The sequence below is a fragment of the Ovis canadensis genome, chromosome 17 (genome assembly GCF_042477335.2).
Source record: "Ovis canadensis isolate MfBH-ARS-UI-01 breed Bighorn chromosome 17, ARS-UI_OviCan_v2, whole genome shotgun sequence".
NCBI lineage: Eukaryota > Metazoa > Chordata > Mammalia > Artiodactyla > Bovidae > Ovis > Ovis canadensis.
Window position 1 is genome coordinate 68,231,237 of NC_091261.1, and position 25,112 is coordinate 68,256,348.

The 25,112-nt window shown below is 48.7% G+C and overlaps 1 protein-coding gene and 1 non-coding gene across 3 annotated transcripts in view; both read left to right on the top strand.

The window, feature by feature from the left end:
- NOS1 (nitric oxide synthase 1) overlaps positions 1 to 25,112 on the top strand; it is a 94,132-nt gene that overhangs the window by 58,951 nt on the left and 10,069 nt on the right. Inside the window, exons 16-26 of one of the 2 annotated variants that reach the window (XM_069556602.1) lie at positions 820 to 921; positions 3,395 to 3,511; positions 7,970 to 8,144; positions 8,896 to 9,034; positions 9,552 to 9,630; positions 16,353 to 16,546; positions 18,537 to 18,706; positions 20,536 to 20,746; positions 21,611 to 21,698; positions 23,222 to 23,343; positions 24,606 to 24,754. In XM_069556602.1, the coding sequence (XP_069412703.1) occupies positions 820 to 921; positions 3,395 to 3,511; positions 7,970 to 8,144; positions 8,896 to 9,034; positions 9,552 to 9,630; positions 16,353 to 16,546; positions 18,537 to 18,706; positions 20,536 to 20,746; positions 21,611 to 21,698; positions 23,222 to 23,343; positions 24,606 to 24,754 (1,546 nt within the window). The remainder of the gene's footprint in view (positions 1 to 819; positions 922 to 3,394; positions 3,512 to 7,969; positions 8,145 to 8,895; positions 9,035 to 9,551; positions 9,631 to 16,352; positions 16,547 to 18,536; positions 18,707 to 20,535; positions 20,747 to 21,610; positions 21,699 to 23,221; positions 23,344 to 24,605; positions 24,755 to 25,112) is intronic. The other variant, XM_069556601.1, reaches the window with a different exon arrangement.
- On the top strand, positions 5,745 to 5,817 carry TRNAG-CCC (transfer RNA glycine (anticodon CCC)). Its single transcript has one exon. It is a non-coding gene; the product is annotated as a tRNA-Gly (tRNA).

A 25,112-nucleotide genomic window follows, 5' to 3' on the forward strand; every position in this document is an offset into this window, starting at 1 on the left:
TTCCATCTGATGTTCATGGCGGAGTTGCATCCACTAACGTGGAGGCTGACTTCAAACAAGATACCTCCTAAGGCAAAAAAAAAAAAAAAATGCCTGAGGCCAAAAGATGTTACTGGTAAAACTGCACCTAACATGGGGTTGGGTTCTACAGATATTTCGTAAGGTGACAAACACTCGTAACCAAAATTACCCTCAAAAAGCCCTTAAATCCTCTCAAAGCAGAGAACATATAACCTGTGAGTAAGAAGCTGCCTTTCTTTGAGAGCGTCACAGGTGGTGTTGCCTCCACCATGGAGTAGGTCTTAAGCTGAGGACTGGATGTCATCGCTGGCTGGCATTTTATTTGTTTATTTTGTTTTTGTTTTTTTTTTTTTAATGTGGACTGTTTTTAAAGTCTTTATAGAATTTGCTACAGTACTGCTTCTGTTTCATGTTTTGGTTTTTTGGCCAAAAGGCACGTGAGATCTTGGCTCCCTGACCGAGAATCGAGCCTGCACCCCCGCGTGTGGAGGTGTAGTCTTAACCGCGTCTTAACCGCTGGACTGCCAGGGAATTCCCTGACTGGCGTTCAGAGGCTGTGTTCTGCAGAACATCCCTCTTGGTTCTCTTTCAGCCAAGCACACGTTGCCAAAGTTGCCTGCATCCCATACCCAGGGGATAGCTGAGTCCCTGGTGGTCAGCCCTCCTGATTTTAAGACCAGCATCTTATTCCTCACCCTCTCTGCCTCTCTCCTCCCCACCCGATCCTGGTGGCCTTCAGCAGGTCCCCCTCACCCCTCCTCCAGGGAGAGATAGGGCACCATCCATTCTCCCCTCTAGGTACCCGGAACCCTTGCGTTTCTTTCCCCGTAAAGGGCCTCCCTTCTCCCGTGGTGACACAGAAGTCCACGGTCTGGCTGCAGTTCGTGACAGCCAGCGCAGGTAGAGCATCTGTATGTGCACATACGTGCATGTGTGTGTGTGTGCTCACATGCACGCGTAGGATGCACCTGTGTGATCGTGTTTGCCCGGCGTTCACGTGCGTGCGTGAATGGTGTAAGCACTCGCACGCATGGCGATGCGTAGGAACGTGCGCATGCCCAGTGCTGCAGCATCGAAGGCCACGCCCCGGTCTCGAGGAAACCAGAGTTCTTCTAACGCCGGCCATGCCACTAACACACTGAGTAACCTTGAGCTTGCTACTTGACCTCTCTGGGCTTCTCCGTCTTTCTCACCTTCCAAACAGGGAGAAACTATCTCTGCCCCGACCATCTCTGGGAGCTGGTGCAGGGATCGAAGGATGATAACAAAGAGAAACACATTTGGAAAAGCCTCAAACCTCATACAAATACATGTGCTGATATTTTTACCCCACTACCATCAACCCTACCTCCCACACTAACAACACAGCCACCCCCTGATATGTTACAGGACTTATTTGGAGATGTGACTCAATGTGCGACTATTTTAGGGCAGAAAATACACTTACATATATTTAGAACTTTCCTGATGCTGGAGCAAAAACTTTGAAGAACATCCAGCTTAGAAACCCTGCTGCCAGAATGCGCAATTTCTTTTTTTGTCTTTTGCACTCAGATTTGTGTGTTGAGTTTTTGTGTTTGGGGTTTTGATTTGAGGGTTTTATGGAAGTCTTTTGTTGTTGTTGTTTGGGGGTTTGTTTTGTTTTGTTGGTCTTGGAGGTTTATTGGTTTGGTTTGGTTTTTGCCTTATCTGAGAACAGAACTTACCACTTTTAGAAGAAAACTGGGAAACCGTTTTTGTGTTTTTTTTTAAATTTTGAGGCTCCTGAGCCTCCGATGCCAAGGTTTGAGTCCCAGTGGCATTTTTCTCCTTCTTTGAAACAACTTCATAAGAAATCCAATCTCTTTTCAGGCTGTGTCTGAACATGTTTCATGTTTATTTGAAATGAGAAATGTGAAGACCCTTGAAATGTCTTAAGATGATAGCTTTATTGAAAGAAAATGTTGTAGTGGTTACCAATGGAGAGAGGGAAGGGGTAAAATAGGGGTAGAGGATTAAGAGGTACAAGCTATTATGTGTAAAGTAAGCTGAAATGTTATATTCTATAACACAGGGAGTGTAGTCAATATTTTATAATAACTATAAATGGAGCTGTTATTTAGTCACCAAGTGGTGCAACCTCTTTTTTGACCCTGTAGACTGTAGCCCACCAGGCTCCTGTGTCCATGGGCTTTCCTAAGCAAGAATACTGGAGTGGGTTGTCATTTCCTTCTCCAGAGAATCTTCCCGACCTAGAGATTGAACCATGTATGTTGGATTGGCAGGCGAATTCTTTACCACTGAGCCACCAGGGAAGCTCATAAATGGAGTATAACCTTTAAAAATTGTGAATCACTATATTGTACACCTGTAGCATATAATACTGTATATCCACTATACTTCAATTTTTTTGAATAGGAAAAAGAAAAGAGAATATTGAGTGAGACAGTCCTGCACTGCTCAATAAGCCTTTCTATGAGCACATGAATGTTCTATATCTGTGTCGTCCTGTACAGCAGCCACTGGCCGCATATGGCTGTCAAGCCCTTGACATGAGTTTAGTGCACGTGGGGAGCAGAATGTTTCATCGTATCCAATCTGAATGAATTGAAATAGTGACACACAACCCATGGCTGCTGTAGCAGACAGCAGGAGTGTAGTTCTTCACTAGTCAGTGTGAGGTTTGGGGACCAATGGCATCTCCTGGGAGCTTCTCAGAAATGCAGCACCGTAGGCCCTACCCTGGACCTACTGAGTCAGGATCTGCATCTTAACAAGATCCCAGAATGATTCTTGTCCTGGTTAACATGTGGGAAGTAAGGAAACATGGTCTAATGGGTTAAGGAATGGACCATTGATGTGGTCTAAACCTTTTCAGTTTTAATATTTTTTGATTGAAGTATACTGGATTTACAATGACGTATTAATTTCTGCTGTACAGCAATTCAGTTATATATAATCCTTTTTTGAATTTTCTTTCTCATTATGGCTTATCATAGGCTATTGAATATAGTTCCCTGTGCTGTGCTGTAGGACCTCGTTGTTTATCCTTTCTCTGTGTGAGAGCTTACCCCTGCCCACCCCACCCTCCCACTCCACCCCTCCGCCACCCCCTCCCCCTCGGCACCCACCAGGCTGTTGTCTGTGTGTCCAGGATTCTGTTTCTGTTGAAACCTTTTCAATGCACGCAGCATCAGATGATTTTTAGGTGTCCATGTGGTGGGCGAGGGTGAGTTGATATCTCCTAGTCAAGGCCATGAATGTGTTATGATCTCACTCAACACTCAAGGGAAGGTCCTAGAACCAGGACTGGTAATAGAGCCAGCCATGGGGGTGCTGACCCCAGGACGGGGGCTCTGAACCAGAGTTCACAGACTCTCTTTCGTCTTGGCAGGAGCTACAAGGTGCGTTTCAACAGTGTTTCCTCGTACTCTGACTCCCGCAAATCATTGGGTGATGGGCCAGACCTCAGAGACAACTTTGAGAGCACTGGACCCCTGGCCAACGTGAGGTGAGAGAGGCGCCCGGGGCATCAGGGATGATAAAGGCTCCTGGGGAGCTGGACAGAGTAACAAAGTGGGCTGTCTGTTTGGGGAGGGGTCTCCCTTCCGTGTTCGTTCATCCCTTGAGTAACCAGCTGCACTCTCGCTGTTTGGGGATGTCCCCCTGCTTCATTAAAGCACATTACCTGGACCCCCTCCTATGACCTCTTCCAAAATCACACTCCTTCAGAGCCCCCATCACCCCTTTGCATGAATCTCATATCATTTGTGCTAAAGAATGCTAATCCCCCAGATGTAACTCAGCGAGTTCCCTTCATAAGTGCTACGACACCTTATATATTAGAAGCTTCTGGGGACACCCCACTGTGACCCAGTGGTTCCCAACCTGGGATGCTCATCAGAATCACTTGGAAATGTTTACAATGTACAGATGCCTGAGCCCCACCTCCGGAGACTTGATGTAGTTGGGTTTAAACTTGGACCCAGGGTTTGCTTGTTTGTTTTTTATTCAGTCTCCCTAATTGCCTCCAGTGTACAGTCAGATTCAAAAAAATATTGTCACGACTCCTTGTTTCCCAAAGCATAGTCACATCCCACGAGAACATTTTAGATAGTACGTGGACAGATATTTTCTACTTCAGTGGTTGTGGATGCAGTTTCATGGGTATTTGGAAAGGAAGAAAACTGAATGTCAAACCCTTGGTTTCATAGACACTGGTCAAGACGAGGCTACTCTGTAAGCAGTGTTCAGGCCCGGCCAGGAACCTCTTAGACAGTCACCAATGCAACCTCCTCCATAACGGCTCAGGGCGATGCTTAGAAGATGACAGAGGTCACAGGGTTCCTAGATCTTCAAGTACTGTTTCTATCAGTACACTTTTTTTCTTTTTTGGCCATGCCACGTAACGTGATTGGTTGGCATCACCGCCTCAATGGGCATGAGTTTGCACAAGCTCTGGGAGATGGTGAAGGACAGGGAAACCTGGCGTGTTGCAGTCATGGGGTCGCAAAGAGTCAGACTTTACTGAGCGACTGTACAACAAAGACCTAACCACTGGACCACCAGGGAATTCCCCATCAGCACACTTTTTAATAAACTTTATTTTTTTAAAGTAGCTTTAGATTCACAGCAAAATTGAAGGGAAGACACAGAGATTTTGCATGCACTACCTGTCCAACCCTCGGTGCACGCACGTGCGCACGCACACACACACACACCCCCCTCCACACACACACCCCTCCACACACACACCCCTCCACACACACACCCCTCCACACACACCTACACACACACACCCCTCCACACACACACACACACACACACACACACACACACACCCCTCCATCCCCTACCATGGTGATACATTTATAAAGTCAATGAACCTATATTGACACATCATTGTCACTCAGGGCCCATAGTTTACATTAGGGTTCCCCCTTGGTTCACCCTCGAACTGATGGGTTTTGACATCAGTTCATGTTCTTTAGCTTGACACTGAAACATCCATGGTTTGACATTCAGACCCGTTTTTTCCTTATTAAATCTATCATGCTTAAGAGCAGGGGTTGGCAAACTGCAGCCCATTGGCTGAATCCAGCCCAGCCACTGTATATTTCTGTACAACCCAGGATGGTTTTTACAGATGACCATCTACCATTTATTTGATGATAGAAAATATTCCCTTCGAGCCCCAATTAAGCAGAATGCTATACCCTTCTCAAAAAACAGTTCCAGTCTTCTCATTAGTAGCTATATATAGCTAGAAAAATGTACCCCATAACTATTGCTATTATATTTTTAATTTTATCCAAAAGCATGCAGAAATTTATTTTCTTCCTTGTTATACAGATATCTGCATAATAGTATCAATTTTGCTTCTTAGCCTGAAATAATTTACTATCTGGCCCCAGTTATAATAATTTTGCCAGGTTTTCTGGTTTGAAAGCTTGAAATAGGAATTTTACAATCACAAGGTTTAGCCTGTGATGAAATGTGAAATAGGAGATGACTGCGACACAGGCCTTCAGAGATTGGGAAGCATGTTAATGAGTTAATTCCCTGGGCCATCTCTTAGTGAACACCAGTGGGTTTGCATAGCTAGTACAAATAATTGTACAAATAATTTGTGCAAATAGAGTACAAATTAAAAGCAAATTAAATAGCAACTATTAAGTAAACAACAGTGTGAGAGGTAGTCAAGTACAGCAGGTATCTCAAACATAATCAGTATTGGAGGGACTTCCCTGGTGGTCCAGTGGCTAAAACTCTGCACTCCCAATCCAGTGGGCCCGGGTTCAATCCCTGGTCAGGGAACTAGATCCCACATGTCACAACTAAAGATCCTACGGGCCACAACTAAGACCCAGTGCATCCAGATGAATAAATAAATATTAAAATAAGTAAATAAATAGTAGGGGTTTGGGGAACAACTCCCTAACCACAAGGCTTGACTAGCACTGAGTTTTCAAACCTGCATTATGCTGAGGGTGATGGCTGGGGGCAGGAGTGCAGCTTCTTGGCCCCCATCCAAGCAGTCCCATGCTGGCCACCAGTTCTCACCGCCTGCAGGGAGAAGGTGAGGAATCTCGGTAAAGGAGGATCGTGGGTGAAGGAGTGATGCGGAAACACGCTACCTAATCCTACATCCCTCCCTTGGGAAGACTGTGGAGCCCCCAGCAAAGAAGGGCAGGAGAATAAGATGAAGAAGCATCAATGTGGATTTCAGAGGAGGGGATATTAGTCTGTGTTAACTTTCACATGATCTCTGAGACACCTGGACCCCATCTCAAGCTCATTCTCCAATAACAAGCGGCTCCCTTCCCAACTTGCCCTACTGTTTTCCCCTCATCCCCCATTGCAGTCTTTCATGTGATGGCTGGCCCCATCATTCTTTAATAAGAAAGATCCAGGGACAGAGTCAGACTCTGTAAGGAGCAAGTTAAACAGCTCGACTCCTTGACTTGTCTGAAATGACAGTCGCCCAACAGGACAGTCACATTCCAACCTGGAAAAAAAATGCAAGTTGTGGTGGTGGTCGTATCCCACTTGTTCACTTGTCCATCTAGGACCAGTGAGGTCAAGACCCACAGCCAGGACCAAGTTGTGGAAGTGTGATGATGAGTCTCTGCAGGACTGAGGGGTCATCTGGGACACAGCCCTCCACTTCCCAGACTTCAGAAAATTCTCATTAACTTGACCCCCATTGATTCAAACACCAACATTTTCCTGTGGCATCTATGCAAACAGACATTTTTTTAAATTAAACTTTTTTATTTTGTCCTGGGGTATGGCCAATTAACCAACAGTGTTGTGATAGTTCCAGGTGAACAGGGAAGGGACTGAGGCATACATATACATGGACCCATTCTCCCCCAAACTCCCCTCTTACCCAGGCTGCCACATAACACTGAGCAGCATTCCATGTGCTCTACGGCAGGTCCTTGTTGTATTCATTTGAAATATAGCAGAGTGTATATGTCCATTCCAAGCAAAGAGGCTTTGTGAAACAAATCAATTTCACAGACGCTGCAAAGGGTGGAGCCAGCGTATCTGTAAATCTTTCAATCCCTTTTAGAAGAACCTGTTTACACACCAGCCCTGGATGTATTCATGACAAGTCCTTCTGATCTCCTCGTTAGCACAGGTCCCCAAGAATTGCTATGCTAGAGTTTCCATTCTCTTGAAACTAATGTAGTCGTATGCTGAGTAGAGTCAAGTCTTTCACTGATGTATTGAGTTGGCCAAAAAGTTCATTCAGGCTTTTCCGTGATGTCTTATAGAAAAACCCAAACGAACTTTTTGGCTAATCCAGTAGATTCATTTTCCCAATTAGTCTAGCTTAGAAAGGGACACTCAAGAGACAGCCACTGGTTCTGGGTCACCCATCCTCCTAAGGACCAACGGGGAGTTTTCTCCTGAGGACAGTGGTACCTCGCAGAGACCAGAAGGAAGGCAGAGCAGGGTTTAGGGGTTCTCAGGCTTAAAGAGGGCCTTCCCCAAATGGGTGTGGGGTGGTCTGCCCTCCTGAGGTGCCAGTTGTCTTCATCTGCTTGGGCAGCCATCACAACGTGCCACAGGCTGGGGGCCTCAACAGCAGAAATTTGTTCCTGACACTTCTGGAAACTGCAAGTCCAAGCTCAAGGTTTCTGGTGAGGCCTGTCCTGGCTTACAGACATCCGCCTTCTTGCTGCGTCCTCACATGGCCTATCCTCTGAGAGCCTGTCACTGGGGGTGGAGGAGAGAGCACTCAGGTGCCTCTCCCTCTTCTTAGAAGGATTAGGGCCCCACCCTTATGACCTCGTTTGACCTCAGTTACCTCCTTGAAGGCCCCATCTCCAAATACAGTCACACTGGGGAACAGGGCTTCACATGTGCACTTAGGGGGACGTAACAGTCCGTGACACTAGAACCCCTGCCACGTTCCCCCCAGCCCTCTATTCTAGAGCCTCTATTGTCTTCTTGGCAGGTTCTCTGTGTTCGGCCTTGGCTCGCGGGCATACCCTCACTTCTGCGCCTTTGGACATGCCGTGGACACCCTCCTGGAAGAGCTTGGAGGAGAGAGGATCCTGAAGATGAGGGAGGGGGACGAGCTTTGTGGGCAGGAAGAGGCTTTCAGGACCTGGGCTAAGAAGGTCTTCAAGGTAACCATCTGCCCCAGTCTTAGAGACCCATGAGCAATCATGTCCCCAGGGACCCCCAAGGACAGATCACCTGAACCATCAGAAATAGAAAAAATTTAAGACAGTCTTTGGTACTTCCCTTATGTATCCAACCAGGAGACAGCTTTAAACAAGTCAGATGACTTTGGGTGGTACTAAGACACATTTGCTACCTGGAATCAGGCCTCCTGTATTAAGGGTAAAGAGTTGGTCTATAAAAAATTACAGAGCCTTGGAATTTTAGAGCTGGGAGGAACCCATCCTTCACTCACATTCCATAGACAAGTAAATAAAAAGCATACAGTTGGTTAACCAACTCGGGCTGGATCTCAGATCTCACCGATCTGTCTGCTTTGACAATCTTGTTCCTCTTGTGGGAGATCTCCAGTGACCTGTACAGTAGCCACTGGCTACACGTGGCCTTTAGATTTAAATGTAAAGTGGTTAGCATTAAATACGATGCATAGATGAACAAAATGTAGCGTGGCCCTGCAATGGAATGTTCGGGCACAGCAAGGAAAGAAGTGCTGAAGCATGCTACAGCATGGATGAATCTTGAAAACGTGGAAGAAGCCAGACGCAAAAGGACACTTGCTGTCTGAGTCCACGTACACGAAACGTCCAGAACAGGCAAATTCAGAGAGACTAAGAGTAGGCTAGTGGTCCCCAGGGGCGGGGGAGGCGGGGAGAGGAAGATGGCAGTGCCTCCTAACCGGTGTGACGTGTGCCACAGGCAGCCTGTGATGTGTTCTGCGTGGGTGATGACGTCAACATTGAGAAGGCGAACAACTCCCTCATCAGCAATGACCGCAGCTGGAAGAGAAACAAGTTCCGTCTCACCTATGTGGCGGAAGCTCCGGAACTCACGCAAGGTACCTCCTAGCACCCGCCCAGGGAGACATCCAGGACCCGGAGGTGGGGACCGGAGGTGGCAGTTCTCACCTCCAAAAGGTCCCTAGAGAAGGCTTCGTGGCTTAGGTCTCCCTTATAGTACATGGGTGTGTTCTCAGTCGCTTCAGTCTTGTCCGGCTCTGTGCAACCACATGCACCGCAGCCCACCGGCTCCCCTGTCCATGGGATTCTCCTGGCAAGAAGACTGGAGCGGGTTGCTGTGCCCACCTCCGCCCTGTAGTGCAGGCCACCCAAATAGACACACTGTTGCTGCTCTGGGCTCTCTCTCCAGCCCTGCAGCATGTTACCCTAAACCTCCTCTTCTCTGCTAAGTTCAGCCAGGTTTGCTTTCTGTTCGGCTGTATCCACAAACACCCACCCCAATGCCTGCCTCTTTTATCTCTTCATTTCACTCCAGAGGGTCAGGAGAAGCTGGAGACTCTGTATTGACAACTGTTTTACTCCATCTCAGGAGCACCTTTGTTCTTCTCCCCCCAGGTCTATCCAACGTCCACAAGAAGCGGGTCTCAGCCGCTCGACTCCTCAGCCGCCAAAACCTTCAAAGTCCAAAATCCAGGTAGGAACACCCTGGTCCCTTCGGGTTCCCCACCTCTGCCCCGGATGCCACCCACGGCAAGGAATGAACCCATGTTGACTCCGAGGACTGACTTCCTATTACCATTGGAAGGGGCCTCCAGACCCCCTTTGCAGCATCTTGGCTTACTGCTTTCCATTTGCCAAGCTCCAGCCTGCAGGGATGAAAAAAGTAAACGGTTGGGACCTCCCTGGTGATACAGTGGTTAAGACCTAAGGTTTCCACAGCAGGGGGTGCAAGTTTGATCCATGGTCAAGGAGCTAAGATCCCACAAGCCACTCGGTACAGCCAAAAGGAAAAGAAAAAAAAAAATGAACGGTGATGATCTCTGTGGAAAGGGGAAAGAGAAAGATTTTGTGAGGAATTTGTTTTAATAGAGACCACACCTTCGTCAAACTGCTAATATTCACTCTAACGTGCACCTTAGTCAGAAATCATTTAGTCCAGACAGCTCCTCTTTGCGGATAATTCTTCTCTGGTGTCCTGAGAAATGCCTGCTCAGTCTCTACGTTAAGGCCTTTGGGATGACGGGAGGTTTATTAACCTACAAAACAGCCCCTTCTGTGTTCTGAGGTCCTAGTTGTTAGAAATTCTCTTCCTATTGTTTATGACCAAAGCATGTGTTTCTAGCACTTCTATTTAGATCCTATGTGACAGTCTCCAGTGACACCCAAACCAAGTCAGTTCTTCCAAATGAGAGAGCTGCCAACAGCCAAGGACAGCAGCCACTCTCCCTGATCCTCGCTCCTTCCAGCTGTTTCTCCTGAGACCTGGTTTCCCAAACCTTTGGCTGTAGTAGAAAGACACAGTGTCCTACTGGAAGTGTCCTTCTCGGACCTGGTCACAGAGCAGTGGAGGTCCTGCGATCACCGCCAAGTGCGCCGAGGCTATTATTACCATCCTCAGTCCGGACAGGAGGTGCCAAAGCAGCCCAGGGTTGTCCTAACAGCCTTGCCGCTCTCCCATTAAGCTTATGTCCTTTCTGCTCTCAGACCTGAAGTCTTTTCAAAATGATCAAGCCAGATCTCTGCATCACTCCATGTATAAGTACATTTTTTAGCAGTTATGAAAGTCTTTGCCTGGATCCCCATCAAACGGAATCTTCTTCACTTAGCGGTTCTAGACCATGAAGGTCTTCTGAGATCTTCGTTCTTTGCATAGCATGGTACAAAGGGTGGCCTCTCGAGCCAGACAACCCTGGGTTCTTACCCCAGTGCTGCCATCCCCCAGCCGTGAGACCGTGGACAAGTCCCTTAGCGCTTCAGAACACCCGTCTCCTTACCTAAAATGAGAACTAGTACTTATCTAGTATTTCCTGTGTTCGGAGCACAGTTGTGAGTTCTCTCTGTGCAGGCTCTCCCACAGTCCGGAACAGCCCAGGAAATAGGTGCTGTTATCACCCATGTTCTAAATAGGAAAAATGACAATTAGAAAATGCGAGTGGCCTTTGTAAGGTCACACAGACTCAGTTCTCTAACTCCAAAGTCAAAGACGCCGAATGGCTATACCTGTGGCATCAACAGCGTCACAAGACTGCTATATTAAAAACAACACACACAAAGCAGCTAGGGTATGCTGTTTCTGCTGCTATTCCTTACCCATCCCAGTTTCATACATCTGCACATTTTAATATGTGTGCTTTCTATGTGGATATAAAACTTTTCTTCAATTAAACTATAGTTGATTTACAATGTTGCATTAATTTCTGTTGTACAGTAAAGTGCTTCAGTTATACATATATACACACATTCTTTTTAAATATTCTTTCCTATTATGGTTTATCATGGGATATTGAATATAATCCCCTGTGCCATACAGTAGGAACTTGTTTATCCATTTTACATACAAAAGCTGCTTCTGTGACCCCCAGCCTCCCACTCCATCCCCCCAAATCCCTCACCCTCTTGGCAACACAAGTCTCTTCTCTGTGCCCGGATGTAAAACTTATGATAAAGTGGTCAATATGGTCAACAGGATGGAGCCCCAGGGCACGTGTGTTCTCCCCCAGACCCTCAAACACTGAAGAAACGGATTGGGAAATTAATAAATTGAAGAATTAGTTACATGTAATATTCAGAGCATAATAATCTCTGATATATTGGGTTGGCCCAAAAGTGAACAAACTTTCAGGCCAACCCAATAGAAATATTTGAAATACACATCTTACTCCCCATTTCTGTCCCATGGAAAAGTACAATCTCAGTGGCATTGGAGAAGAAGGGACTAAGAATCTACTGAACGTTTCTCTCAGTGACCAACCATGAAAGACCAGATCATAAAAATTACTCCCAAACCATAGTACATAAAAAGCAAGATCATTTGCAAATGTTTTGATGCTAAGTTGGACCAAGTCCTAGAATAAATGCCTCCCACCCCCACCAAACCATCCACCTCTGGCAAGGGCAGCTGACTCTGCTGAGCGACTTGCAAGAGGGCATTTCAGAAAGGTTAGTAACCAGAAGATAGTATGAAAATCAGTTACAGATTAGCTTTAAAAGAATCAAATGGGCTCTCGGTGTTTAACCGTTTAAAACCAGACTCCACAGCACTACCTATTTTCAGGCCTTACTACCCTTTCCAGCTTTATAAGGGGTGGGTGTGGGTGTGTGTGTGGGTGTGTGTGTGTGTGTGTGTGTGTGTTTAAGGATTGAGTAAAAGAGTATGACCCTTTCTCCCATCTTCCCCTGCCCACAGCCAAAGTCAGAATGTTTGAGCCAGGAGACCACATAAAGGTATTACAAAACACCCTCCCCACCCTGCTCCCACCCATAACAAGAGACCCTTAAGCAAGCAAAGTGCTTAAGAGGAAATAAACCACTTTTTGAGGGTGATCCTTGCAACTCTAAAGAGAAAAGCGCCTGACCGCAGTTTCTGCCTGGCCAGGAAATAAACTTTTCTGTGTGAGGCAATTAGCAAACAATACAGAAAAGAGTATAATGAAGCACTAAAGGCTGGGGTGTGGGCCCTGTAAGTCCTAGAAGCCAGGAGGAGGAGGGGAGACACAGGGTCAGCTTTAGATAAGAAAGAGAACAGACAGGGCCATGTAGGAGCAGAGATGCTGAAAGGGCCCGAGTGCTGGGGTATATCAGAGAAAGGGGGGACGTTGTAATGGAGAGTTCTGCTGGAAGCACTCTCAATTCCCAGCTCCTCTTGGATAAAATCACTGCTTTCCAGCCTTCCCCATCTCAACACAGGACATCAACATACAGTGTAAGCCCCAAACTCAGGCTCCCTCTCTGCCTCCTCCGTCTCCCTCCTAATATCCATCCAACTCTCATCTGACACTGTGGGCTTGTCTTTCAAATACATTTCAGATCTACAGCCACCACCATAAGAAAGGCCACAATCATCTGTGGTCTGAGGGCCTCCCCAAACCACCTAATTTGTCTTCCTTGTTTTTTGCCTTTTCTATCAAAGATTCATCTTCCAAATAGCAGCCAGACTAATCTTTTACGAACGTAAATGGAAGCCCATCCTCCTGCAGCTTCACACCCTCCAGTGGCTTCCCGCTGATCTCAGGAAACCTCTAAACTCCTTGCCTGGACAGATTACAAGGAGGCCCTCCTGATCTGGCCTCTTCCTAGCTCTCTGACCTCCTCCTGTGCCAGTCAGCCCTGTGTTGACCCCTCTTCCAAATCCTCCAGGCTTCTTTCCCGTCCTCAGCCATGTCACGCTTTTTCCAACCTCAGGGCCTTTGCATGTACTGCTTCCCTTTTCAGGAGCACTCTTCCCCTTTCGGGAACACTCTTCCCCCAAATCTTTGCACGTCCCCTCCTCCTCATTGTTTAGATCTCTGCTCCAACATCAAATCACCAAGCAAGGCCTCCCCGACCATCCTAATCTGCTGGTCACTGAGCCCACTGCCCCCAACCTGACAGCACCCACCCATCCTTATCACTAGCCCCATCCATGATCTTTTTCAGGTGCTTCTTAATGAGAATAGGGCCCTGTGTTTTCTTTATCCATCACTGTCTCACCAGTGCCTAGGAAGTGTCAACAAATTCGTTGAAGCTATGAGCCTCATCACCTCAAACTGCTCACAAGAGACCATGCTTACTCTTTTCATTGACGAACAGACGAACATGAGCTGTTTCCTACCCCGTCCCCCTTTTAATGCTGGATGTTAGCAGACTGTTTTCTCCCCTGTGAACCTGTCATTGAACCATTGCTGATTGTATATGTACATGAGTGAGTGTGTGTGCGTGCAATATTGCTGTAGGTGGATATAAATATGTCACAAGCAAGCCGTACTCAGGGGACAGGCATTTGAATGGCTGTTGCCTTTCCAATGCTACCTTTTTTCCCCTTTCCAAATACTTACTTTTTTTTTAAGCTTGGGAAAGGACTTTTTTTTTTCTTTTCCGCCCATGCCACGTGGCATGTGGGATCGTCTTTCCCCAACTAGGGATTGAACTCATGCCCCCTGCAGTCGAAGTGTGGAATCTTAATCACTAGACCCCTAATACTTTCTGACAACCCATGTATATCCCAAGCTTTTTTTTCTTAAAGGGAGAAGGTTAGAAAATCCTATACTTAGAAACCCCCAGCAGAACAGAGATATAAGACAGTAGGTCTCCAGGCTAGTGCTACCCACTGGGGGATCAGCTCCCAGCAAAGCTTCAAGGACAGCCCACGGAGGGATGCTCGGGCTATGCAGCCATTCAGGGCTGGGTTCTCCAGTCAGAGGCATACAGCGTCCGTGGTCCACCTCCCAGCAGAGCCTGCGCCCACCTCGTGGCCCACAGGCCAGCTCCATTCTTATCCCTGGCCCTTCTCTGCCTGACCACCCTCAGCTGCGTTCAAGAGGACTTAGGGGAAAAGGCTGTGAGCACGAGCCAGCTCAGCAAGTTTGGGGCCTCCACGTTTCTATTTTGTACTGGCCATAGGAACGGAGGCAAATATACTTCTGAAAAAAAAAAAAAAAAAAAGACTCGTGATGATCAGGGAGAAAGTAGGAATTGATTTGCGGGCCTTTCAAAGGCTTCCATGGTTGGCACTGGAGGCTCCCAAATTCGCAACCCCACAGCGCCCCCTGCTGGCTGTCAGCCTCTGCTTGTTCCCTTCCTGGAGCTGGCAGGGGGTGACGATGTCTCTCTCGCTCTCCAGGAACCAACAGATTGGCATGAGCTCAGAGCAGAGTCATTCACGCTAGCCCATTTAATAGATAAGATCAGTGCCCCAGGGAGGGCAAAATCTGCCCAGGGAAGGAGAGTGGGAGCTCAGGCCCCCACCACCATCATTCACAAGCTCAGTCACAGAGTTCCCCACCCTACTAAGGACAGGGGTGTCATGTTTCAGGAAAATACACCCAAAAAAGCAGAGATGCCAGCACAACTATTTTTAATAATGGTGGCTATTTGCAGCACAAAAGAACTTTTGGTTGTGCCAAAAACTCCTTCAAATAGCGAGTCCCATTGGTCTATTCAAGTGCTGATTTACATACCACGGAGAATGTAGAAACTTCATGTTGAATATCAAGTGTCTCTATCAACTGAAAACCAATTGGCAAGGAAGAAAAAGCGTATCTGAATATGCGAATGTAACTCCCAGAATACAAAAAGATTTGATTTACCCAAGTGTAGTCATCAATCCCAAAGTTTTCAGGCATAAAAATGCAGTGTATTGATACTAAAACTTTAAAGGAACCAGAATAATCCTATTCTAAGGATTCATTCATAGACCTTCTGCACTTGAAATCCAACTATCAAAGGAAAGGGCATGACTCGGCAGGCCTAAACAAGTTTCCCTCTGTGTTTTCTCCTTTGTTCTATAAACTTTATAGTATCAGTGGACTGGGGATAATAAGAACCTGAGCTTAAGGTCAAGCCCTTTTCCCTTTTCCAGGACAAGGTGAAGACCCCAGTTGTAAAAGGAGGTGGAGCTTGGGATTCGCAGGAGAGGTGGAATTTCACAGAACAGGGACATCTCTGCCGCGGCCCCTCTGGGGGTTAGTGGTTCCTGGTAGAAATCTGGTATCAGAAATAGAGCCTATTCGAGCAGCTGGTTAACCCTGAGGATCTGAGGTTCCTTCAATCGATAGATATTTCTTGAGTATCTACTATGTGTCATGCATTGTCCTAAGTGCTAGAATAGAGCAGTGGAGAAAACAGACAACTTCCTCACCCTCTAGAGTTTAGACAGATTCCTAGTCCCATCTATTGTCCTCGGGGTGGGGATGAGGAAGGGGCAGGCAGAGAGACAGACCACATGCCATAGGATGGAGTGAACTCTCCATTCTGTGAAGGTTGGTAAGTGCTATGGAGAAAAGGAGAGCAGGGACAGGAAGTCAGAAAAGCAAAGAGATCTGGGGCCTGAATCTCGGGGTGCTCCAATGTCCAGAGTTAGGGGAGATGAGAAGGAACCAACAAAGGGGACCGAGGAAGAGCAGCCAGGGAAGAGACCAGGAGAGCTTGGGGAGCTCAAGAGAAGGAGACTGAGCAGGAAGAAGTGAGAAGCCACATCCAGGTCACTCTGATGACCACAGTGAGCGCTGGGAGCTGGCTGTTGGGTTTGCAAAGAGGATCTCATGGGTGACCTTGCTGAAACCCGCCCTGTGGAATTGGTGAGGGTGGAAGTCTGATTGGCCTGAGCCCCAAGGAGAATGGAAGGAGGGAGGGTGTAGCCACAAAGACAGACAAAGGGGCAAAGAAAAGGGGCACAAGCTGGTGGCCCTCACCCCGTTGTTCCGCCACCCTTCCCTCCAGTCGATCGACCATCTTCGTGCGTCTCCACACCAACGGGAATCAGGAGCTGCAGTACCAGCCCGGGGACCACCTGGGCGTCTTCCCCGGCAACCACGAGGACCTGGTGAATGCCCTGATCGAGCGGCTGGAGGACGCGCCCCCTGCCAACCAGTTGGTGAAGGTGGAGCTGCTGGAGGAGCGGAACACGGCTTTGGGTAACTACGGCCAAGCTAGTACCCCACCCAGGCACTCCCAAGGGCCCTCTCCTCCTCCAAGGAGTCCCAGAAGCTGTCTGGGCCTTCCCTTCCCCGGTGGGTGTCCAGGGAAGAAGAAACCCATTCTTCTGCCCAGTTGCCAGTCCAGGCAGGAGAGTGGATCTCTGTCACCCCCAGCTTATGAGACCGAAGGCTCCCCTTCCTCATGGCTGAACAGCCTTGACCCAACTAGCTGAGCAAGTGTCCATTTAAGCCAGGACACTGATGGTTCAACCTTGAGGGAAAGAGTCTTACCTTCCTTCATCGGCTAGACACTGATCTTAGCAAAGGCTACTTGTCTGACTTCCTTCATCACCCCAGCCTCACCGCCCACTAAGGGAATAGCAGCTGAAGTCCACTCCTGCCTTCTCTTGGAATCTAAAAGCATCTAAACGAAGCTCGGTGGCCCATTGGGATTAAACCTGATTTCTGATATCATTAGATCAAGTCCCAGCCTGTTTGGGGGCCACCCTTGACATTCCTTGGAGAAGGCGATGGCACCCCACTCCAGTACTCTTACCTGGCAAATCCTATGGACGGAGGAGCCTGGTGGGCTGCAGTCCATGGGGTCGCTACGAGTCGGACACGACTGAGCGACTTCCCTTTCACTTTTCACTTTAATGTGTTGGAGAAGGAAATGGCAACCCACTCCAGTGTTCTTGCCTGGAGAATTCCAGGGACGGGGGAGCCTGGTGGGCTGCCGTCTATGGGGTTGCACAGAGTCGGACACAACTGAAGCGACTTAGCAGCAGCAGCAGCAGCAGCAGCAGCAGCAGCAGCTTGACATTCCTATTAAAGAACTTTGCAAGGCAAATGGGTCTACATGCTTGATCTCAGTAGCCATGAATGAGCTCAGGACTTAAGGAACTGTGGTGTCCGCCCGTGGTAGCCCATGATACAGGGACACATTTCCTCTACAAGGGAGCCAGGACATAAAGTCAGCGCAGAATGTGAAAACAGTACATAGTCGAAACCCTGCGTAGGAGAGACGCTCCTTCTCTTATGAAATCCAACCCAGCCAGTTCTTCCTCCTTATTGGAACAGTACTTTATATCTTGAGTTGAGCACCTGATGCGGTAGAGGCTTGTGTTTAGGGCCTCTGTTGGACTAAAGTACACAGAGGCAGTAGTTCAAACGTGGTCTGGAGCAGTACTGCCTGACTTTATGGGTTTGAGCTGTGTTGCTGTTGAGCTCAGTCGCTCGGTCGTGTCTGACCCTCTGTGACCCTAGGGACTGTAGCCCACCAGCCTCCTCTGTCCATGGGATTCTCCAGGCAAGAATACTCTGGAACGGGTTGCCATTCCCTTCTCTAGGGGATCTTCCCAAATCAGAGATGGAACCCACATCTCCTGCATTTTCACTGGTGCCACCTGGTGACCTTGGGCAAATTCCTTAACCTCTCTGCGCTTCCATTTTCTCAACTGCAAAATGGAGATAATAATAGCACCCACCACCTAGGATTGTGGCAAGGATTAAAAGAGTTACTAATAGAAAGTGCTGAGGAAACGACATAGTACATAGAAAGGGCTAGGTAAGTGTCTGGCATTTTTGTCGTTTTAAATGCTAGAATCCCACTCAGAGGGCTGAAAGGCTGATGGAGGAAAAAGTGGACTCATAGTTCGTGCTCAGTTGGTGGCTCATTGCTCAGAATATCAAGGGACGGTCTCACGCTATTTTAATATTTACTCTTAAATTCCGGCACTAGCTTGCTCAGCTGATTTTGGACATGCTCCTTGCGTACAGGAGGTGATCACAGGGTCCCCAGGAAACCTGGCTGCAGATGTGGGATGGAGGTGGCCAGCCAAGGGGTCAGTTGGCTCTAGGGCAGTCGGTTCTTTGGGCCCCATCCTCTGCTCCAGGAGCAGTCTGGCCTCCCTGACTTGGACCCAAACCCTCAGAGCCCGCACTGTCCCTCCCCCATCCATGTCTCACCTCTGTTGTACCTCTGCAGGGGTCATCAGTAACTGGACCGATGAGCATCGCCTGCCGCCCTGCACCATCTTCCAGGCCTTCAAGTACTACCTGGACATCACCACGCCTCCAACGCCACTGCAGCTGCAGCAGTTTGCCTCCCTGGCCACCAGTGAGAAGGAGAGGCAGCGTCTGCTGGTCCTCAGCAAGGTGGGTCCCTGGCCTCATTCAATCTCACCACCTGCTCCTTGGAGAATTTTATGGTTCCCTCGTGGCTCAGCTGGTAAGGAGTCTGCCTGCAATGCAGGAGACCCAGGTTCGATCCCTGGGTTAGGAAGATCCCCTGGAGAAGGAAATGGCAACCCACTCCAGGATTCTTGCCTGGAAAATCCCATGGACAGAGGAGACTGGCAGGCCACAGTTCATGGGGCCGCAAAGGGTCGGACATGACTAAGCATCTTCACTTCTTCTCTGTATGGTTATTGCAGTGGTGTTTCAGCAGATGGCAGCCTTGAGTGAGGGCTGCCACGGTCTAGTTTGCAGGTCACCATATGAGCTAATCCATTTTGGCTGCTGCTGCTAAGTCACTTCAGTTGTGTCCGACTCTGTGTGACCCCATAGATGGCGGCCCACCAGGCTCCCCCGTCCCTGGGATTCTCCAGGCAAGGCTAGACCTGGCCATCTCCCCTCCTTCTAACAAAGGTACAGAACAAAAGAGGGACCCCACTGAATCTCCAGGTTCTCTGACGGCAGTAGAAATTGCTAACGCTTTTTTCTCCTTCCTTTGGAACCCTTATTGTTCAGTCACTTCAGTTCAGTTCAGTTGCTCAGTCATGTCCGACTCTTTGCGACCCCATAAATCGCAGCACGCCAGGCCTCCCTGTCCATCACCAACTCCCAGAGTTCACTCAGACTCACGTCCATCGAGTCAGTGATGCCATCCAGCCACCTCATCCTCTGTCGTCCCCTTCTCCTGCCCCCAATCCCTCCCAGCATCAGAGTCTTTTCCAATGAGTCAACTCTTCGCATGAGGTGGCCAAAGTACTAGAGCTTCAGCTTTAGCATCATTCCTTCCAAAAAAATCCCAGGGTTGATCTCCTTCAGAATGGACTGGTTGGATCTCCTTGCAGTCCAAGGGACTCTCAAGAGTCTTCTCCAACACCACAGTTCAAAACCATCAATTCTTCGATGCTTCACAGTCCAACTCTCACATCCATACATGACTACTGGAAAAACCATAGCCTTGACTAGATGGACCTTAGTCGGCAAAGTAATGTCTCTGCTTTTGAATATGCTATCTAAGTTGGTCATAACTTTTCTTCCAAGGAGTAAGCGTCTTTTAATTTCATGGCTGCAGTCACCATCTGCAGTGATTTTGAGCGACCCCACTGAATCTCCAAGTTCTCTGACGGCGGTAGAAATTGCTAACGCTTTTTTCTCCTTCCTTTGGAACCCTTTTTGTTCAGTTGTTTAGTCGTGTTCAACTCTTTGTGACCCCAACCCCACAGACTGCAGCACGCCAAGCTTCCCTGTCCTTCACTATTTCCCAGAGCTTGCTCAAACTCATATCCATTGAGTCAATGATGCCACCCAACCATCTCGTCCTCTGCCGTCCCCTTCTCCTCCTGCCCTCAATCTTTCCCAACATCAGGATCTTTTCCAATGAGTCAGTTCTTCACATCAGATGATAGTATTGTTCATTTGATTCTCTACCTCCAGCCATTAAAACATATAGAAACAACTCTTAGCTCACAGACCATATGAGCAGGTGGCTTATGGGCTAAATTTGCCACCACCTCATAGCTGTGTGATCTCTATATCCCTCAGTTTCCCCATCAATAAAATAGGGGTGACAACCAGGCTTATTTCATAATATCCTTGCAACAGTGAAAACTTGGCACAGGATAATTCCTATGTAAGACTTAACTGTGACTGCTTTTTAATTTCCCTTCTCCCTGAACCTCTGCGAGCGAGCCTGCCTTGAAAGTTCACTCCAGGGTCTGGCTGCAAGTTCCCTTCTGTCCCTGTCCATGGTTCAGGGTCTGCAGGAGTACGAGGAGTGGAAATGGGGCAAGAACCCCACCATCGTGGAGGTGCTGGAGGAGTTCCCATCCATCCAGATGCCCTCCACCCTGCTCCTGACCCAGCTGTCCCTGCTGCAGCCTCGCTACTATTCCATCAGCTCCTCCCCGGACATGTACCCCGACGAGGTGCACCTCACTGTGGCCATCGTCTCCTACCGCACCCGAGGTGGGCAGAGGCGCTGGGACAGCCCCCGGCTCTGCATTTCCCACCCTGCTTCCAGGGGCCCCTGAACAGCTGCCTAAACCTCTGCCAAGACCCAAACCCTGGGGAGGAGACCCACCCCTCTCCAAGGTCAGGAAAACTGTGAGAAGGAGCAGTGCAGCAAACTGCCCCTTAGGCAGAGCCAGCTCTGTGCAGAATTAGGAGAGAAATGAGCTGTGCATTTGGAAGCCTCTGCTCCCAAAGCCCGAGACCCCCTTCTACTCCCTTCCTCCCTTTGTACCTGCAAGGCAGCAGCTAGAACAAACTGCCACCCTCTCTTCCCTCAGAGCGGGGAGCTCTGTGCTCTATGACACCCAGCTGGTTGTAGGGCAGCCAGATACCCTGACCTCTGTGCCTGTGTTTTCCATCCTTGGTAAAGAGGTGAAAATGCATGGTGCCTGGGAATTCCCTGGCAGTCCAACGGTTGAGACTGTGGGCTTTCACTGCTGGGGTCTGGGTTCAATCCCTGGTCGGGGAACTGAGCTCCTATAAGCCACAAGGCACAGCCAAAGGAAAAAAGTATGTGGTACCTGAGATAGTGCTGAGACCAGGGTCCTGGCAGGTCATGGAGAGCACATGGACCAAGGCCCTTGCAGTGGACAGGATTGGAATCCAGCCCGCCCACACCCAGTGGTTTCACAGCCATGGGCCCACCCCAGCTTTACCATTTCCTCTTAGCCATCAGAGCAAGGGATCCAGACAGGGAGCCCTAAGGCAGAAGCTTGGTGTCGGGGCTGTGAGCCTTCTGTACTGGAGGACTGGGGAGGCCAGGGGTGGGGCAGCGTGAGGGACAGTAGATGAGCCAGAGCACCTCGGTTATCCTGGTAGATGGAGAAGGACCAATTCACCACGGCGTGTGCTCCTCCTGGCTCAACCGGATCCAGGCTGACGAAGTGGTGCCCTGTTTCGTGAGAGGGTGAGTAGCAAACGAAGAGAGAGAAGCAGCCATCCCAAATCTGCATCCTCAGGTCCTGAGATGGGGTGGGTGGGGCCGGTGGACCAGCCGGAAGGGTTCTAGAGAGGTGGCCGAGTCAGGCAGGGCTGAGATCAACATCTGGCATCACTCCCAGCTGTTAGGCAACAGGCTCGTGGGTTCAGAGCAACCTAGCAGGAACTAAGCAAGTCCTCTAGTCAAATTCAGGTCAGTGCAACAGATATTTATCAAGTGCGTGTCCTGTGCTAGCTGGGGCCACCACAGCCAACCAGGCAGTTTCAGGCAGTTTCAGCCTTAATGGACTTTTCAAGCCAATGAAATTCCTATCTGAAGCCTGCTGGCCACCCCATGTGTTCCCAGTTTCTTAGAGACCAGGAAGATTTAACGACCCTTCCTGTCAACCACCTTCCCCTTCCAAACTCACTTTTAAAGGATATTTCTGCCCTCAGGTAACAGTACTGTATTGTACACTTAAAAACATGTTACAAGGATCAGTTTCATGTTAAGTGTTCCTACCATAATCAGTCAATCAAATAAGAAAAATATAGCCTTAAAAACATAAAAATTAAAAAATCATTGATATGCCTCAGCTTAGGCCCTCTGCACTTACCTGCTTTGTCAGCTGATAACGTCCCTACCTAAACTGTGGACTTGGACAGTCATTTTTCTCAGCTATGAAGGGTAGAATGGTCATGGTAATCCACATACCACCAGCACCAGAATCCCCTGGGGTGCTTCAAAAATGCTGAGTCCTGAGCCTAGACTTACTGCATTGCCGGCCATCTACACCCTCTTTGAACATCCCCATGTGATTCTTTTGTACACGGACATTTGCAGCTCCCAGATTTGGAAAATCTCATAGATGGTTAATTCAGTGGTTCTCAGCCAAGGGTGATTTTGCCCTCCAGAGGCCCTTGACAAAGTCTGGAGATATTTTTGGCTATCACAGCTGGAGGGTTTTCCAGGCTTCTAATAGACAGAGGCCTGGGCACTAGTCTATATCCTGCAGTACACAGGAGAGCCCCCACCTCTTGGTCTTGGAACTGTATACAGAGAATTATGCAGCCCCCAATGTCAGGAGGTCTGAGGTAGGGAAGCCCTGCATTTGATCCATCCCACTCCCTTTGTGGCTTAGCTCAGATAATGGGGATAATTAGAAAGTAGAGTGATAGGCAAACCCTGAGGATCTCCTGTTCGGGGAAATTCCCCAAATTTATGAGACCCCCCAACCATGAGAAGGGCCACCTGACCACAGCTGAAGAGTTTTAAGTCCCATTGTATTTTTACCCAGGATGGCCATCTGGTTTACCTAAGATCCAACAGGGTTTTGCTTTTTTTTTTTTTTTTAATTTTTTTATTGGAGGATAATTTTTTCACAGTGCTGTTGCTGAGCTCAGATCTGATCAAGAACTGTTGGATCTCTGTTGCTGTATACAGCAGAGATCCAACAGTTCTTGATCAGATTTGAACTCAGCCAGCCTCCTGACTCTCCCTTCCTTGTCCAGAGCGCCCAGCTTCCACCTGCCCCAAAATCCCCAAGTGCCCTGTATCCTGGTTGGCCCAGGCACTGGCATCGCCCCCTTCCGGAGCTTCTGGCAGCAGCGGCAATTTGATATCCAACACAAAGGTGGGTTGTGGTCCAGCAAGCACATGATTTCCTCCCCCTGGATCCTGGGAGGGCCGCCTGTATCCCAGCAGCCAGGAGGCGTGACGCTGTTCTGTCTCCTTTGCATCACTGCCGGAGGAGGGATGGGGAACACTGTAGCAGCCAGACCCACAGGTGAAGTTTATGGTGCAATTCAAAGGACCCATCCAAACAAGTCATCCACACAACTTGTTGCAAGGCCTGAAAGCCCATCCCCAGAAGACATTTCTTGGACTGTTAAGATAGGACCCCCATCTTAAAATCTAAGCAGTCCTAGAAGGGGTGTGCATTAAGCCTTATCCAATGGATGTGTGTTTCTGGGATAGTCGCAAAGGTGGTTGCTATGCGAGAAACACAACAGATCAGCTTTGGGAGGAGAGAGGGAAAAAAACCCACAGTCTGACATGCATTAAAGAGAGATTTACTGAGCATCTCATGGATGCCAAACACTATTGGAGGTGCTAGAGGTGTAGCAATGAACAAGACAGAAACAACTGGAAACACACACACACACACACACACTTGCCCAGTGGAATTGTCATTCTAGTGGAATAGCAAACATACATTCACAAAGTACAGTTGACCCTTGACAGACATGGGAATTGCGTGGGTCAACTTTCATGAAAATTTTTTCATTAAATCCATATATACCATCCGAGGCCAGCTGAGAGCCCATGGATGTGGAACCACAGACACAGAGGACCAGCGGGTTCAGGGGACCGACTATGGCACTTGAGCATCAGGGGATTTTGGTAAAGGGGTGGATCCTGGAAGTGACCCCCTGGGATACCAAGGGACTTCACTATGTACTGGGCAGGGGTCTGATGTACCTTTACTTCTTAAAATAGCCCTATGAGGTTAGATGCTGTTATTACTTCCATTTTTCACGTGGCGACACGGAGACATAGAAAGTTCATCGCTCAGCATCACACAGAGCTGGGATTTGAACCCAGGCAGTCTAGCTTCCAAGTCTGGGGGTTTGGTGCTACCAGTGTTGGGGAGGGGCAGAGGAACGACTGAGACCCAGAGAAAAGAGGTCTGCTGAAGTCTGAACACACTTTACTTACTTCTGTCACTGTGTGCGTGTGTGTGTACACGTGTGCATGTGTGTGAGAGAGAGAACATGTACCCCTGCCCCAGCGTCCGCATGCCTCTGCCTGTGTCACGCGTGCTAAGGTTCCCAGCGCCCCGACACCCCCACATCCGGCGTCAGAGCTGGCGGTGACAGGTTTCCCCGCCCCCAGGAATGAGCCCCTGCCCCATGGTCCTGGTCTTCGGGTGCCGGCAGTCCAAGATAGACCACATCTACAGGGAGGAGGCCTTGCAGGCCAAGAGCAAGGGGGTCTTCAGAGAACTGTACACAGCCTACTCCCGGGAGCCGGACAAACCAAAGGTAAGCCCCAACCGGTCATGCACGTGTGCCTGTCCACACACGCACACCCTGCTCCCGAAACACCCTCACCCCTTCTGAATTCTCCGTGACATTGCTCTGAACTTCAGGAAGCATGGAGCATAAACATGTGACCTAAAATATTTAACAGCCCATACTCTGTCATGCCACTTACATGAAATATCCAGAACAGCCAGATCCATAGAGACAGAGGCTGATTTGTGGTCACCAGGGGCTGTGGGAAGTGGGGAATGGGGAGTGGCACTTAATGGGTACAGGGCATCCTTGTGGGGCAGAGGAGCTTGTGGAGCTAAATAGGGGGATGGTTGTTCAACACCATGAATGTGCTCCATCCCACTGC